Genomic DNA, 18,698 nt, shown 5'->3' with positions numbered 1-18,698 from the left:
GGACTTCATATTTGTCACTTTAGAGTATGCCATGGTGTTCATTGTTAATGACACTAAGTTTACCTATAGGATAAGAAGGGAAGCGTCCACACAATAGTACCTTCAATATGTTTTCCCCTCTACAATAGCAAATCCATGAAGTGACATTTTAACACCATTTAAGTATCTTGATTCTTGCATATGTTTTTGCATATGTTTTGGCCATGTAAAATTTATCCTTACCTGAGCCCATCTATCTTATTGGGTCTTACAGCATAATATGTTTTTCTAGTTTATCATTTCTTTTACCTTATTAGTGGTATTCTTCTATAAAGAGAAGTCTCCTTGACTAGGAATTGGATACAGTTTTAACTTAAATCAAGGTCAATGAATGCCTGATTGTATTAGAAGTTAAACTAATGAGTAAGTCTACAGTGATGGCAGTTTATCCTCCTTTTTTGTTTTCTGAGTTGTAGACATGCATATTTTCAATCTGTTTTGTGTTTTCAAATAGATTAAGTTATTTGCCCATCTTTTGATTAGGCTTTTGAGTTGTAGTACCATATAGTCTATCCGATTATAGTTTGCAGATATTTTCTCTCAGTTTGTGTCTTTCATTTTCTTAATGATGTCTTCAGAAGGGCAAAAATTTGTAACTTTGACAACATCCAACTTGCCACAAAAACTTCTGAGAAGTTTGTGTCTGATTTAGAATCAGGAAGATTGGTGTGTTTCATAAATTTTATTATTTTCCTTCATATTTAGATTTATAATCTAAGTTCATTTTTGTGTGTGCTGTCGGATTTTTTTCTCTTTAACTACCTGGGTGTTTATTTATTCAATATTTCACACCCAATTGTGATTGTTTTTAGTTTGTTTGTTTGTTTTTGAGACTGGGTTTCTCTTTGTAGCTCTTGCTGTCCTGGAACTCACTCTGTAGACAAGGCTGACCTTAAACTCAGAGACCCACCTGCTTTCTGAGAGTGCTGGGATTAAAGGTGTGTGCCACCACTACTGCCTGGTGCAATCGTTATTCTTGATGCTCCAGTATTCCAATTAGAATGGGTTATGGGCCTTTGTCCTGGCTGTGGCTCTTCAGCTTTTCTGCTGTGATACTTTACTGATCTCCCACTCTGATGCACACCATTTGCTTTTTTTAGTAGACTGACCCGTTGTAGCAGCACTAACCTTTTTAGTAAACAGTGTCCATTATGAGTTTCAAAAAATACTGATGTCTATATCAACGTACAGTTTGTTTCTTCTATGTGTCTGTTTCTGGTTTGTTACTTAAAGGAGGAATTGTCACTTAATGATATTTAAACAATAGCTGTCATTCCAACATTATCAAATACGATCTCTAACCGTTATAGTACCCCATATTTATCAGTAGTGTTCTGTGACCTAACAAGAAACAGTAGAATCATCAAAGGATGAAGGTATTAGACAGAAAAAACAATGCTGTCTAAATTCTTTAGACTAAGGTAAAGTCACTTTCTGTTCCCCACTCCTCCCTTTTTTCCTTGTAGTTTGGACTGGTCAGCTGTTATTGTAGATGAAGCTCATAGAATCAAGAATCCAAAAGCACAAGTTACAGAAGTTATGAAGGCTTTAAGTTGCAAGGTCCGCATCGGCCTCACAGGCACCATCCTTCAGAACAACATGAAGGAGCTGTGGTGCGTCGTGGACTGGTGAGTGAAATGCTTAGACATTTTCTGGGCGGGTGTTTCGCAGAGTGCTACCTTGTTTTCTGATTACTAGTCCTTGAAATCACAGATCCTACCCCAGAAAACTGATCACTTAACTGTTTACAGAAATATTCGATCTTAAGCATGTCTCAGTGTAGGAAGTCCTGTGAAAAGTCTTAGTGATGGTGGATGTCCTTCTGTATGCTGTGAATATATGTTTCTTTTACCGATTAATGAATAAAGCTGCTTTGGCCAATAGAGAGGAAGGATGTAGCCAGACAGGAAATATAGGCAGAGCTACCAGACCAGGAGAATGCTTGGAAGAGGAACGCAGAGAATGAGTCACTGAAGGAGATGCCGTGTAGCTACCTGGAAGGTAGGACACCCAGACATTCTCCAGTAAGCCAAGACCACATGGATATACATAGATGAATAGAAATGGGTTAACAATTAAGAGAGTGCTAGCTGTAAGAAGCCTGTCCATTGGCCGACACAGCTTTATTCATCAACCAAGAAGAGAAGCATATGTTCACAGTGTACAGAAGGACGTCCCCATCATCTTAGTCCTGTTAGTCCTGTTAGTCCCCAGAGTAAATAAATGCTGAATTACCAATCCCTTCACCTTCAGTTATAAACAGTCACAAAGAAGGGATGGTGTTTTCCTGGCTCTTATTTTGTTACATTAATAAGTAAGCCACTGAATATGTTCCTTACAAGCAAAAGAATTGAATGCTTTCCTTTTTGGATAATTTAGTAACTTTGTTACATTTTTCTTACTGTCTTTATAAAGGGCTGTGCCAGGACTTTTAGGTAGCCAGAGCCACTTCAAGAAGCAGTTTTCTGACCCAGTGGAACATGGTCAGAGACACACAGCCACAAAGAGAGAGCTTGCTACTGGCCGAAAAGCTATGCACAGACTTGCAAAAAAGATGTCTGGCTGTTTTCTCAGGCGCACCAAGTCCCTTATCAAGGGTCAGCTGCCTAAGAAAGAAGACCGGGTGAGAATCACATTTGTTTGTATTATTAATTCCTCATCCCAATTTTTTTTTCCTAAAAAGCATGTTTCTTTTTAGGATTCGTTTTGTGGAATAAGTTTGTTACATATGTGATTTCAGAAAACATCAGCTGAGCTCAGTTCTATTTCTTTCTTAATTTTACTGACCTGCTGGCTAATAGGCCTGTAATTAGTACATGTGTTAGTTAGCTTTCTATTACCATGAGATATTCTGGCGATAAGTCACTGTAAAAGGAGGGAAGGTCTGGTTTGGTTTCATAGGCTTCAGTCCATGGTTCTTTGGACCTGTGGTCTGTGGGAGAACTTGGTAGAGCAAGCTTTTACCTCACAGTGGCAAGGAGAAAGACAGGTTTGGGGGCGGGGAGTGGGAGAAGGAGTTTATAGCAAGATACTGAATACAAGTAACTAAAGTAACATGAAATTTTTAATGTTTTTACAGTTTTCAAGTATTTCAGTAGCATTTGTTATTTATACTGTTGTTCTAAAGACTCTTGTTTTACTTTATCATACTTCCTGTGCATGATGGGCTAATAAGTATTTTTAAGGAGACACATGATATACTGGGAAATATATAAGGAGTCACATGATTTGTTTTTCATGTGTTTTTTCTTTTAAGTAAAAACAGGAATAAATTAAAAGGATTTTTGGAAAGTGAGGTGATAGTCTGTACAATGTAGACTGAGGTGAGGAGCAAGAACGAAAGATAACGGGGGGAGGGGGGGTTTGATCGTCCCAGACAGAAGCACAGGTACTGAGTGTAAGGGATTGTGCTGCTGCCTTCATTGAGTCATTGTGATGGTTCTTCTCGTTGCTGTAGAAATGCTAGTGACTGCTTCTCTGTTGTCTACAGATGGTGTATTGTTCTTTGACAGAGTTCCAGAAAGCTGTCTATCAAACAGTGTTAGAAACAGAAGATGTGGCTTTGATCCTTCGGTCCTCTCAGCCTTGTACCTGTGGCAGTGGCCGGAAAAGGAGAAATTGCTGTTACAAGGCAAACATTTCCATTCATCTTTGCTATTTTGTTCTTGTGTCAGTGAAACCACTTTTTGTCAGTTCTTTAACTTTAGAAGTTATGTTTTTAAAAAGTTATCAAGAGACTAGGGAGATGGCTTGGTGAGTAGAAGTACTTGTGACACAAGTCAGAACCCACACAGACAGCATGCGGTGGCTGGGTCTGTGATCCCAGAACTCCTGGCGTGATGGGGCTGCAGACAGGAAAATCCCTGGCACCATGTGGGCCAATAAGAGAGACTCTGCTTTAAAACAAGGTGGAAGGCAGGAGCTGGCTCTTAAAAGTTATCCTCTGGTCTCCACATGTGTGCCATGGCACATGCATCACATACACACACACACAGACACACATACACACACACACACACAAAACACACACAATGCACAATATACACATACACAACACACACAACACATATACACATATACACACATACATACACATGCACACACAACACATACAACATATATACACATACACACATGCACACACACAACACACACACAACAATACAACATACACACAACACATATACACATACACACATGCACACAACACATAGACAACACACACACAACACACACGCACACACATAGCATACACACAACACATACACAACACACATACACACACACCACCACAAACACACAAACACACACACACACACACACACACACACGGGTAATCACAAATTAATCAGAAATGCTTTACAATCACCACAATATAAAATATTCAAGTAGCAATAAAACCTAGTTTAGAAATTAAGCTTCAGTTTGGTACCTTCTCACTTCTTATTAGGGAATAGCCTCCTTTTATCTTATAATTTCATTTTATTTTCACAAATTTTTCATCCACTGCTATTAAGAATGAGTCACTTCTTTACTGATGAAACATAGCTTCTAGCCACAATGTCCTTTTAATGGATACTTGTGTTAGAAGAACAAAATGTTTTCTTAGAGACAAAAAGTTACTTGTTTTTCTATCTGCTAGTGATTTGTTTGTTTGTTTGTGTTTTCCCAGGCAGGGTTTCTCTGCGTAGCCCTGGCTGTCCTGGAACTCTCTGTAGACCAGGCTGGCCTTAACTCAGACATCCATCTGCCTCTGCCTCCCAAGTGCTGGGATTAAAGGTGTGTGGCACCACTGCCCAGGTTTTTAAAAATTTTCTTCTTATGTTACATATCTGTATTGATTACCCGGACCTGAGTATTTCTCTCGATTGCTTTTCATCCCATATAACTGATTTTGCTGTTTTCAGTCATTTCCATTTTTGTAATACCCCATATTTTTAGAAAACTTTCTAGCTTTGTTATCAGATTTGGGGGTCATACCCTGTGCCCCAAGTCAGTCCAATTAAAGGAGAGAAATTAAAAGTGGAAAGCAGAAAAAGGAGTTTTATTAAGCACAGCTGCATTGGGAAGAAGGACAAAGATCCAGAAAATCCCTCAAGTCCATCTTCCCATTCTATAAGTGAGACTAGCCTTTAAATAGAGGCCAAGCAGTACCAGTCAAGGTATGGTCCTGCCCACCACTGACTCATCAGTGTCTGGGCATGGGTCAGTAGTTGTTAGGGAATCTTTCTGGAGTCATGTTCTCTCTCTGGCTGGTGCCTTTTCCTCCCCCCAGCATGAGAATCCTGGGGGAATTCCTGTTTTCTTGGGCTCCATTGTTTCTGATAGTGAGATTGAGCGACAAGTATCTTTAGAGTATAGGCGTAAGTAGGGAGTAAAGCATTCTTTACAACAGTGTGACTGTGTCATAGCATTGCCCAGGACCCTCTTAACGGCAGGCAGCCTTCCTGTCACTGTTCCATTCCAGAATGGAGACTCCCCTTTTATTAAATAAACATTACTACATTATGATTCATGAAGAGTGAGTCTAGGTCTGTAATTCATGGGTATTCTTCCAAGCAGTTGGCTTCCACTGTCTTAGATAATTAGACAATAAGTATTAGTGTTGTATTTTATTATTAGTTATACAGCTATGTTATTAATGCTGTTCTCATTTGTGTTTTCTTTTGTTTCTGTTACAGACTAATTCACGGGGTGACAGAGTGAGAACCTTGTGTCTTAGTTACCTGACAGTGCTGCAGAAAGTAGCTAACCACGTTGCACTGCTGCAGACGGCCAGCACCTCAAAACACCAGGTTGGGGTTGATTTTACATCTCTCTGAGGTGCCATTGATGTTAAACTGATACTGCACAGTGTTGTCGGCACAAAAACCATATCTCCACTCTTAAAGGGAGTAAGAGATACTTTATTCTGAAGCCATTTCAGTGACCAGAGTCTGGGAAGGGAGATTTAGATTATCTATCCATATTTTAGTGGAAGTGGTTTTGTGAAATTTTATAGTTTATTGAAGAAAGTCAGAAATTGAGGCAAGTTTTAATATATATTAGTGGTACATTAGAGAGATGGGTACAGCAGGATGGAAGAAGATTTTTTTTATAGGTTCAGGATGCTATCTGATAGCATTCTTAGCTTTTGGATTGGTAGAAACTAGGATTCCGAATTATTTATCTATTAGTCACATAATGTTAGGTCTGGCACAGAGGTAGGCAAGGAATGGCTTAGAGAGTGACTGAAACTCTTAGATAAGATAATTAACTTCTCAAAGTTATCCATCTGTCTACAGAATTGCTGCTCTAATCTGTCAGTCTCTGCAGACACAGCTTCTTCCCAGGAATTCTCCTTCACACTGTCTTAGCTAAATGCTCTTAAGTGTATTTTAGGTAACATTGAAGAGGAATCTAACTTGCTTATTTTAAGATATAGTAATCGAATAACAGAACTTGCTTTTGTAGCACCAATACTAATAATTTTTTAAAGTAAAATTTATGTATCAAGGAACATGTGCACCTAAATTTTTAATCAGTGTAAAAAAGCTTGATCTTAAAAAAATAGCTGTTTTATGTGTCTAATAGTGTTTATGTATTTGCCTTTAACCCCAGCACTTGGGAGGCAGAGGCAGGCAGATCTCTGGGTTCGAGGCCAGCCTGGTCTACAAAGCAAGTTCCAGGATAGCCAGGGCTACACAGAGAAACTCTTGTCTTGAGAAACAAAACAAAAAATAAACAAACAAAAAAATTACTTAGAGCGTTGATACATCAATTCACATAAAAATATCTGCTAATATGTTTAATTATATTTATCTTATATGCTAGGTAAGTAGGTATATAATAATCTGTATATTAAATATTTAGACTGTCTCTCAAACTGCCACAAATCAGTCCTCTCCAAGGTGAGGATTAAATAGGAGCATTTACTTTGGTAACTGCAATTGTATCTTACTCTAGAGACAAGATCAGTAAAGAGGTCTTGCTGTCATGTAAGGATTGGTGTGTGTGTGTGTGTGTGTGTGTGTGTGTGTGTGTGTGCGCACACACACACACACACACACACACACACACGTACTGTAGCCGGTGCTGTTTAAACTGATTTAGAAACCTATTAAGAATCTGGTACAGTAGTCTTGGATAGTATTATTTACTCTTTAGGGATTGCTTGTTTGCTTGTTTTGGAAATTTTGAGAAAGTAATACAGTATGCACATCCACAGTATCAAGAATTTATCAAAACCATACATAAACATCTTTGGTTTTTGCAGGTTTAAACATGTATTGAAATTTCTTCTTCCTTCTTGCCAGGAAACACTTATCAAGAGGATATGTGATCAGGTATTTTCCAGATTCCCAGATTTTGTGCAGAAAAGCAAAGATGCAGCCTTTGAGACACTTTCTGATCCTAAATATAGTGGGAAAATGAAGGTTTGTACTGTTCCTTCTTTTTCCAACTCAACCAGGAATGCTACATAAAAGATTTGGTTGATACAGTGGTACAACAAGGACATGAGCTAATCAGGACAGTCTCCCAAACCCTGAGAAATGATGGAGATGGTGAGCTCTGCATATAGATCAGTACACACAATGGGTTCTCAGTGGCAGTTGCATCAAATATGCTTCAGCCTTTTCCTTACTGGTCTATTAGACTTAAGAGCACTTAAAATATATGCTGTTAACACATATGTGCAGAGATAAGGCCTCTATACCTAGATTGGATTTTCTGCTTCCACCTTTTGTTTGCTACCTGGATAGTAAAATTGCAGGGAATATTTGCCCTGCTTTGGGAAACTTACCAATTGCTATAACACGAATAACAAATGACCCGGAGACAGATATTGGGGTTCAAGCTGAGGGTCAGAAAAGCAAAGCAGCTGGCCACTAGCTCTCACCTCTACCTCAGGCTGAAAGTGCTGTCCTGTCCTCAGCATGGCTGGAGAATAAATCTCTGAGACTGACTCTGCTTCTTCCCTATGTACCTCTCTCTGCCCAGCCATATCACTCCTGTCTCCACCTCTCTAGCGCTGGGATTAAAGGAGTGTGATCCCAGGTGCTGAGGTCACCTTTATATGAGCTGTTTCTCTTTTAGACTGGATCAATTCGTGTAGTTCAGTGTGCCCTGAACTAACAGAGATCCATCTGCCTCTTCCGGAGTCCTAGGATTAAAGGTGTGTGCCACTACCACGTAGCTTCTACAGCTAACTAGTGTGGCTGGCGTTGCATTATGATACCTCAGGCAGTCTTTATTAAATCATAAGTAATACATCACCACATATGGATGGGAATGCTGTTCTTGGTACTGCAGTACAAAAGGAGGGGTGTGGACAGGAAGCCTGGGATCTGTAGCCCTGACCTAGGCCTCTGGATATTCTGTCATGGTATTGTGAACTGGTGACAGCCTCTGCCCTCCTGCAAAAGGCAAGTTTGCTTGACCCCTCAATAGCTATCAAGAATTCTCATTTATGGGTTCACAGATTTTTATAGCACAATTCCCAGCCTTGTCCTACCATTATACAGACAGTAAGGTATTTATTTATTTTGGCAAAGGGAATATAAAGGAAGTAATTCAAAGTAGTCAGTGTTTTATCTGGAAATACTTTTAGCTGTTACTCTAGGTAAGCTCAGTGTGGTTTAGTTGCTTAGACCTAGAAATTTAGTGAAACAAAATAGGTGGAAATAGAAGTAGTAAAGAAAATAGCATTAGAAGTTTATTTCTAAAAATAAATTAGTTTGTACTCTTGAGAATATCATGACTTATTCCAACAAGTAATTAAAATATTATAACCTGTTTTATCCATTTTATTTATTTATTTATTTATTTTAAAATTTTGAGATATAAGAGCCAAATTAATTTAGAGTTTAGTTTTAGAAATATAGTATGTAGTTAAGATAATGATTTATTTCATTTTTTATTCTGATTTTGGTTGTTGGAAGCTGGTTAGACATCTTGGTTTGTATGGAAAGCAGTTGATTTGCAGCTTCTTACTGATTGCTAGTCAAACATATCTTGATAGTGATCCATACTGTAGGACTGTTTGTTTCTTATATACTTAGCAGGGTTGCCTATAACATACTGGTTTGTGATATATAGTCTATAGCCTTATCATAGCCTATGAGGTTAAGAACTTCAAGTCATTGAGTTGTTTATTATTTGTGAATTCAGACATGTGAATTCTCTCTCTCTCTTTTTTTTCCCTTGGAGAGAAATATCACATAACCACTTAAGAGAGCGATAAAAAGCAAGGAGTCCAGTTCACTGTTCCAAGACCACGTTCATCTTTCTTGGCCAGTCTAATTTGAGAAACTTATATCCAAAAATTTCTTTGCTGTGAATACTCTCAAATTCATAGGTAGATTGTCCTTGGACATCAAGTAAGAATCTGTATTATTAAAGCTTCAACGTATTTTGATGGTATTTTTTTAAATTTTGCTAAAAGCCCTTAATTTATGGTTATTCATTTAGTGAGAGTTTTCTTTCAGTTAGCCTAATGAAGACTTGCAAGTCAGGAAAAAAAAATTCTCTTCTTACTACTTATTTCTGCTTTCAATACCCCAGATTACAACAGATCTGAAGCCATGTCCAGTGACATAAGTAGATTTCTCTTCAGAATATTTCTGATTTAATACATTAGCATCTTCCTAGGGAATGAAAAGACAAGCCACAGACCAGAATATCTTTGCAAAATAATGAAGGATTGGTATACAAAGAGTACAGAGAACTCTTAAAACTCGGTAGTAGAAAATACAGTGTTATATAACTGCAGAAGTAAAGCAGGTGGTAGCCCTGCACAGCTATTAAGGTAGCAAAGTCCAGACTACTTGTAAACAATGTTTCTTTCCCATCTGCCAGTTTCCAAATTACCACACAGAGACTTCCATTAGTTGTAAATGCTTAATGGACTCCTCTTACTCAGCCCTTCCTTTCCCATCATTCTTAGTCTGGTTGCCCCCCGCCCCCATACTGCCTGGCTGGCTACTGGCCAATCAGCATTTTATTAAACCAGTTCTAGTAACAGATCTTTATATTCCACAGCAACCACTGGCAGTACCAGATGCTTCCATCAAGGGTGAACTACAGAATGAGTTGCTCACTCTAGAGAATAGTTTGGTGACTTTGGGCAAAGCTTTCATTTTAGGTAATGTTAAATGCATAGCGCTTAAAATGTGTTTGAAATTTAAAATAGGAAAATGAAGGGGCTGCAGAGATGGCCCAGTGTTTAAGAGCACTGACTGCTCTTCCAGAGGACCCAAGCTCAACTCTCAGCACCCACATGGCAGCTAGCAACTGTCTATAACTCAAGATCTGACCCCTCACACAGACATACATGCTCTCAAGACACCAGTGCAAATAAAATAAAAATGAGTAAGTTAAAATAGGAAAATGAAATTTTCATACCATTTTATGTATTAGTCGCATTCCTTGTTACTTACCTAACAGATTCAGTGAATTTTACTGTTTAAACTTATGCTGACACAAGAACCCCACCTAAATTTATATATAATTTGCAAAGCTTGGAAGCAATCCAGGTGTCCTTCAAAAGGTAAATGGATAAACTGGTGCAGCCATGAAATGGCATAGTTTTTAACAATAAAAATTGAGTGAGACATGGTGGTACATCCTTTTAATCCCTTCACTCTGGATGCAGAGGCAGAGGCAGGTGGATCTAGTTAAGTTCAAGGATAGTATAGTCTACGTATTGAATTCCAGACCAGCCAGGGTTACATACAAATTGAGACCCCTGCCCCCCTCAAAAAAAAAAAAAAAAAAAAAAAAAACAGAAAGGATGGAACACTTGGAGAACTCTTGCACACACATTGCTAAATTAAAGGAGCTGGTCTGAAAAAGCCTACATGCTGTGTGACCCCCATCTGTATACCCCTCTGAGGAAGGAAACGCTCCAGAGACAGCAGAAACATTGGGGGTCTTGGGGATGGAAAGGTATGTAGGTAAACTACCAGTGACTTACTATTTTATATGATGTAATAAGAAACAATGTCATGATGTACTCATCAGAATTTAGAACTGTAAACAAATGAGTGGATGCTAATGTAAGCTGGACTTCTGTTAGTAATGGGACAGTATTCTTAATCAGTTTCACAGCTACCTCTTGAATAATAATGATATTTTAATAATATAGATGTTAATAGGAGGCATTTTGGGGATATATAGCTCAGAGGTAGAGTATTTGCCTAGCATGCAGAAGGCCATGGATTAATCCCCAGTATTGCAAAAAGAAGTGGGAGCTTTCTACACTTAGCTCTGACAACCTAAAAACGTGACTTGTATCAATTAAAAGTATTAGTCTTACATAAAATTCAAATATGTGTCCTTCATAAAGGCAGTTATTTCATTTAAAAGTAAAACTAAATGCAAATAAAATTTTATATGTTGTCAGATATTAAAATATTTCCCCAGTCGGTGACAGTTTTACTCACTATTTGAGATTTTAAAAGGCAATCTCCATAGCATGTTTCTTTCAACGATTGAGGATAAGACTCAAATTTAGAATAAAGTCCGTAACTAGATAAACCATTAAAAGGTTATTATATTGAGTATAATTTTTTCCTTTATATGTTTATCATCAAATAAATAACATTATTTCTTTCATAGTCGGGTAAAACTTGGTACAGAAAATTCCTCTCTTCTCTGTGGATTGCCTTTTCATGGTGTGCTGCCTTCCCACATATGCGAATGTCTGTTTAGAAGCAGCAGGTTCTGCTATGTGCCGCGGTCTTTGGACCCTTGCTTCCTCTCCCAAGATCTTAGTATAAGGGGAGATTATTAGCACCTTGAGGTCAGAATCCAATCTGGAAACCAGGGTTTACTTTAAATAAACAAAGGGGAGAAAGTAAGAAGTTATATCTTAGAGAATAAACATCAGGTCTTTCAGAACCTACCTAGATACAACTGAGAGAGAGCATTGCATTTTGTCTGTCTAGAAAGCCATTTATTTGCTAAAAGGTATGCTTTGCTAATTCAGTATAAAAGTGTATTCTAGAAATTAATTCACCATCTAAAATGCTTCTTTTTATTAAAACCAGATGAGATGAAATAGGCTTGGGAACTTTACCTCCTTCTGACAAGAGGATGATGTGATAAATACTGTATTTGGTAACTTGGTGTATATAGAGGAGATTAACAGAGATGACTTAGGTTAGTGTTGTGTAGAACACTTTTTCAGGAACTCCCCAGTGCTGTCTGTATGTGTAAAGTGTGCTTGTAGTTGGCCCTGATCCCTGACGCCCTGTGTTCCTTCCCAGGTTCTCCAGCAGCTTTTAAATCATTTTAGGAAGCAACGAGATAAGGTTCTTCTCTTCTCCTTTTCCATCAAGGTGAGTTCCATCCAGAATGTTCTTGCTTGGTTGGTCTGAGTCTCTAGGCGCTAAGCATAGGAAGTAGCAGATTACTGTCATGTTCTCGTCCACACAGCAAATTGTGATGAGGAAGCAACTGAGACCTTTGAAGCTTACTCAGTTATATGTGTAACTTAGATGGGGTGCTACCATCCTATCAAACTCAGAGGTAAAGTTGTATTTTCTGCTGATGTTCTCTTGAGAGATTTAGGATATTTTAAAGTTTAGAAAATGACATAAATGAATGTTTTCATAAATTATTTGACCAGTGGCTTTTTAAATATTTGGTTTCAGTTTTTTGTTTCTTTGTTTTGTTTTAAGAAAGACTTATTAAAAAGAAAAGATTGCGTATTTAAGTAAAATGGAAAGAAATGCATGAATTAAAAGTAAGAAAAGTATTCTTTTGGTGCTGGAAACACAGCCAGGGCCTGGCATATATGAGGAAATCACTCTCCCATGGTTACACCCAGGACCCCCATATCTATTGCTCATTAATTGAAGAAAGGAATTGTTTGCCCAATGGTCATTGCTCACCAAATGTAGTGACTGAGCAAAGCCTATGACTGAAGACTGTGCCTCTCCTGCTCCCCCAGCTGCTTGATGTGCTGCAGCAGTACTGTATGGCTTCTGGCCTTGAATTCCGGCGGCTTGATGGGAGCACAAAGTCGGAGGAGAGACTCAAGATTGTGAAAGAGTTCAACAGTACAAAAGACGTGAACATTTGTCTTGTCTCCACCATGTAAGAAAGTAAAGCTTGATAGCTTGATTTCTATCTGGTTGTTTTTAAAACTATTTTGGGATCAATTTTCAACAAGTAGGCTTATATTGCTTTGTTTTATTTGACTTTAAGAAGCAGTAAAAACACTATCACTTGTAATTAGAATAGCAGTATCTTGAGTTTTACCTAATCTTTTATTACCTTATCATTCTGGAATTCCTCTTGTAAGGATTGGCTTAAAAGATAAAATGAAAACACAAACCTTGACTCCCAGGAATTCCTGGATAGTGTTAGTGTCCTAGGGTCAGTACAGTTGGAATTTTTACTTGGAGCTTGGCACTGCTGCCTTCTCTGCCTTGTCCCAACTGGAGATGCTTCTGAGATTTTACAAGGGATAAATTTGTTCTAGCACCTCCTTAATGAATGTCTAATTAGAACCTTGTAAAGAAAATGTACTCTTACAAAAAGATTTCAGTCAGAAGAAATACCTAAGGAAGATATTTGAGGGCATAATAAATACTTTGTCTTTTGCATTGTGTGTGAGAATTTTAAGGTTTGTTCTCACTTTTGTTTTTAAAAAAAGAGAACCAGAGGACGTTAGAAATAAAATGTGAAATGCAAAAGTAGAACTCAGACTGAGTACTGAGATGAGGAGTTAAGCTGATTGACTGTGGCATGAGCAGTTCTGTTGAAGACATACAACTGAGAAAAGGAGAGAAGCTTTTGAACTTCATTGGCTATGGATGATGTCAAACACTTCTCATCTAAGCCCTTACACACAAAGCATTAAGTACTGCCTTCAGCTAAGTTCTGTGACACACCTCAGCATTCTTAACTTCAGACATGTGTCAAACATACTGAATAGAAGATCCAGCAGTACAGAGACCTTCGTGACATCATCAGGTCCAGTTTTCTGCTAACAGCTCTGGTCTCAATCCTTACATACCCGACACATTGCATTCCTAATGTCTAAAGAAAAACTTTCACTTTTAGATATCCTATTAGAGCTTTACAAACCCACCTTATTTTATTTGCATTTTGTTCTTTGTAATTTCTAGTCTTTTGATTCGTTAGTAATTTTAATCACATTGTTAAAAATCTTGAGTCTATCATGTATGTATCTACCATCCATCTATCATCCTTGCATCTATCACCTGTCTATCATGTATGTATCTGTCATCTATCTGTCTATCATCTATATATCTGTCATCTATGCATCTGTCTGTTTATCTGTCTTTTATTGTTGAGGGAAGTCTTATACCATCATAGAGTCAGTCTTTTCCTACTTTTATTAGGATTAGAGCAGTTTTGTTACTGTTAGACTCATGTTTCAAGACTTATGTGGCAAGTGCCTGTACCTGCTACCTGCTGTGAACCATCTTGCTGAACTAAGTTTCTTTTTAAGACTGGGCGGTCTCACTCTGTAGCCCTGTCTGGCCTGATGTGGACCATGTTGATCTTTAACCTGCTTCTGCCTCCCACATTATTAAAGATTAAAGATGTGCACCACCACACCCAGCCCCTAAAATCTTTTTATTAGTGGTATTTTACTGTATTCAGTCTTGTCCTTGGGGATGCTAATCATCAGGCTGTTTCCTCAGTCTCTTGCTTCTGGCACATGGTTTCTTCACATATTTTATAGGTTTTTATTTTGTTTTCTTGGTGGAAATGTTCTCCACTTGTGTGGTTTCCCTGTGCCTTCTGTTAACTGTCCCAACCAAGGCAAAAGTCATGTGTGACTGAATTCAAGGAGTAATTTTTGGCATAAGCCATTGAATAAAGAGCCACACCAACCCTTTCTTTGATCTTTGCCCTCCTGTTGACTACCTTGTTGGGCCTGCTACTGCTTTTAACTCCTGCATAGCTAATTAGATTAGTATCCACAGGTTAGCTTTAAAATTTGGAGATCAAAACCCAGCAACTTGCATTGTGATTTTCTGAACATTGTTTAATAATGTTAGATTAAGTAGAACTAAACCAACTTTTCACTTTGTTACCTTTCAGCCAGTTCAAGGGATATAGTCAAACAGTGGCCAAACAAGCTCTCCGTTCTAATACTAGGTCCACTGTTTTATGTTTGAGTTTACTTTGTATTTCAGTTCTGACCCATTTGTCCCATGCCCCCCCCCATCAGTTTTATTCCCTATGCATTTTTTTGTTGAGTCCTCGTTGTTCTCTAGATTTTTCTGCTGCCAATCTTTGATCTCATCATCTCAAACTCAGCATATTGTCTTTTAGGCCTGGCCACACTGTCATGTTAACCATTCTTCACTACTTCATTGCATTGCATCCTTTGCCTGTATCCCATGCCATCTTCATCCTTAATTTACCCCATTGTTATCTAGGAAAGTTTCCTCAAGTTGTACGGAAAGTAATTTCTTGCAGCCTTGAATTCAGAAAATGTTGCTTATTTGGCCTTCCCCTTTGAATTCATACTTTAGCCAACTCTAGAAAACTAGACTGGAAATAATTTCCTTTCAAGTCTTTGAAGGCCTTACAGCACTGTCACTTGGTATTTAATGTTATTAAGTGCCACTCTGATTCTCCATCCTCTGTGGGGACCTCTGCTGAAATTTAATGGTGACATTTGAGTCTCACTTTGGGTCTTGGTTGTTTGTTGTGCCACAGCCTGAACGCATATCTTCTCCGACTCAGTGAAATGTTCTCTTTATTGTTTACTTTAAATGCCTTCCGTTTCTCCCACTTTTTTTGTGGTTGCTGTTATGTTTTAGACTAGTGGTTCTCAACTTTCCCAATGCTGTGACCCCTTAATGCAGTTCCTCATATTATGGTGGCCCCCAACCATAAAATTTCTTCATTGCTACTTCGTAACTGTAATTTTGCTAATGTTAGTAATCATAATGTAAATATCTGATGTGCAGGATGTCTGATATGTGACCTCCAAGGAGGGTTGCAACCCACAGGTTGAGAACCTCTGTTTTAGTTGATTTGTGTGCTTTGTTGGCTGGCCTTAAGCTTGTTGCCCTCAAGCTTGCTGCCCTCTTGCTTTTTATATATTCTTTACATCAGATATTTCACATTTTGTACTACTTGTTTTGAGTCTATGAGAATATAAGTTTTCAATCTTGTAGATTATTTTATCGAAACATTTTTTAATCTAAATTTTTTTGTGCTTTCCAATCACATTTTTTTTCTGTGAAGTCTCACCCCCTGGAATATCAGTACATTAGATTTTCATAAATGATCTTTAAATTTGTTTAAAAAAGCTTCAATTTTTTGTGGAATTAAATTTTTTTGAGAATTTCATAGATGAGTATTAAATTTACATCATCCCTCCCATCTAGGATTAGGGTTTTGTTTGTTTGTTTTTTTTTTTTTTTTTAGTTAAAATCATTGAGTTTATAAGTTGCTTTGAGGGAAGTTGGCATCCTTATGATATCACCCTTTCTACCCATTAGTTTTCTTGGAAGCACTGTTTGTGGATACTTCATTTGATCCTTTATTATACTTAATACATAGTAGTAAAATGCATTTTGTTAAGAGTTATAGTTAAAGTTGTTGTATTCACTTAGTACAAGAGTAGAATGTGGAAGACATTCTTAACACAAATAGCCTACATGGTCATGAGATTTCTGTCTCAAATAATAGTCCTTAGCCAGAAATGAACAATCATATTCAGTTGCTTAAAGAATAAATCCTTGTTACTAGCCATGTAATACCAAAGTAATGGACTTACAATTAGGCTTCTAAATTATGTCAGAGAATCATCTCATCATCAGGAATATATAAGCCTCTTTAAGGCTTTGCCTCTGCTTTAACCAGCCAGGTGTTATTTGTACTTTCAGTCTCTTAGAAGATTGCTCCTCTAGTTGTAGAGGCCTTTTGGGGGCGCAGTGGGGTATCTAAGATGAGTCAATGTCTTATTTCTCCATCAAGAGCCTACCTGGAGTAGTTGAGAAAAAAAAAAAAAAGGCTTAGTAGACATAGATTATGCTCAGATGCTCATATAACTCCTACTTGCCCTCCCATGTTTACCCTAACTTTTTTCCATGGTGGGATTTTATTGTTGTCTTCTTTTCCAAAACTTTTTCCCTATCCAACCTTTGCCTCATAGGTTCAAATCTCTGTAGAATTTGTTTGTTTGTTTGGTTTGGTTTGGCTTGGTTTTCAAGACAGGGTTTCTCTGTGTAGTCCTGGCTGTCCTAGAAGTAGCTCTGTAGACAGACTGTGACCCACTTTGCTCTGCCTCCTGCGAGATGGGATTAAAGGGGTGGACCACCACCACCCAGCTTCTCTGGAATCTTTTTGATATTAGCTCTGGAATGTAATTCTAAAAAGACAGAAGTCAGTTTCTCTTGAGCACTGAAATTTAACAGGATACTTCAGTTTGAATACAGACTCAGGCTGCTTAGAAGACCCTTTGTCTCTACCTGAAAAGTGTTTGGCTCTTAAACTTATATTGAGGAACGTCTGGCCTAGTGATATACATCTTTAATCCCAACACTTGAGAAGCAGAGGCAGGCAGATAGTGGCAAACTCCATTCTCTGATCTTCAGGCAGGCTTTATTTGTACAAGCAAGATTTCTCCACAATAGATATATAAGCATATTTCTGTATAGATTACTTACTTTTATATAAATGATGACAATATAATATTATATTGGCTACAGAAAATGGGCATGATTGAGTTATAGCACAGTGATTTGTTCAATTCTGGATGGTGGGGTTTGTTTGAGAAAGGGTCTTATACAGCCTGAACTGACCTAGAACTTTTGACTTCTGCTTCTGCCTCCTGAGTGCTGAGATTACAGTGTATACAACCATCCCTCTTAATGGTTCATGCTGTTTTAATATACTATTTCCTTTTCTGTCCAGGGCTGGTGGACTAGGTCTCAATTTTGTTGGTGCCAACATTGTTATATTGTTTGATCCAACTTGGAATCCAGCCAATGATCTTCAAGCTATTGACAGGTATGATACCGACAAAATGTAAATGACCTGTGAATTCTTGTAACCTAAAACCACTCCTGAACTTTATACATCGCTAAAATTAGAAAAGGTGGTTATCTGGTGACAATTTGTATTAAAAAAATGATCCTATACTTTTAAATTCAAATATCAGGCTGGTAGTAACCATTTGTTTTCTATCTCTAAATCCTCCTAATGTGAGTAAGACCATAATGCCAAAGAAAAATAGGATAATTTATTACTAGTAGTTTACAAATTTTGAGAAAACTCCAAAGAGAGACTAACCAGAGAGAAACCACAATCAGAGTCTGCAAAAAAGAGCAAACTGCTAGTGTGAAATGGCAACTTGCTGGACCAGACGAGACGAGGGTGTTAGTCCTGGAAAGTAAGAGAGTAACGCGAGACCAGTGCAGAGTCCTTTCTGTACCTCTCCCTTACACAGGACTTGTCTCGGATGAGCTCCTTAAAGAACAATCTCGTAAGTTAAGTAGGAAACCAGGGTGAGAAAAGTTCTTGGTGTGTTAGATAGATCACAAAGTGGGGACAATCAGAATCCCAGATCCTCATAGTACGCAATGAGGGAAGTAATGGAATAATAAACCCGTTGCCTGCCTGCATAGGAATCCAGACCATCTTTCCACTGCAATCCATGTGCTTTTTTATTTTAATTA

General features: G+C 38.0%; 1 protein-coding gene across 1 annotated transcript in view; it reads left to right on the top strand.

The window, feature by feature from the left end:
* Nucleotides 1–18,698, top strand: part of Ercc6l2 (ERCC excision repair 6 like 2) — an 85,564-nt gene that overhangs the window by 16,809 nt on the left and 50,057 nt on the right. Inside the window, exons 5-12 of the mRNA XM_051194135.1 lie at nt 1,506–1,667; nt 2,455–2,662; nt 3,530–3,670; nt 5,721–5,834; nt 7,335–7,454; nt 12,288–12,359; nt 12,974–13,119; nt 17,935–18,030. Of these exons, the coding sequence (XP_051050092.1) occupies nt 1,506–1,667; nt 2,455–2,662; nt 3,530–3,670; nt 5,721–5,834; nt 7,335–7,454; nt 12,288–12,359; nt 12,974–13,119; nt 17,935–18,030 (1,059 nt within the window). The remainder of the gene's footprint in view (nt 1–1,505; nt 1,668–2,454; nt 2,663–3,529; nt 3,671–5,720; nt 5,835–7,334; nt 7,455–12,287; nt 12,360–12,973; nt 13,120–17,934; nt 18,031–18,698) is intronic.

The sequence above is a fragment of the Phodopus roborovskii genome, unplaced genomic scaffold (assembly GCF_943737965.1).
Source record: "Phodopus roborovskii unplaced genomic scaffold, PHOROB, whole genome shotgun sequence".
NCBI classification, from domain to species: Eukaryota; Metazoa; Chordata; class Mammalia; order Rodentia; family Cricetidae; genus Phodopus; species Phodopus roborovskii.
This window is presented reverse-complemented; position numbering and strand designations above follow the sequence as displayed.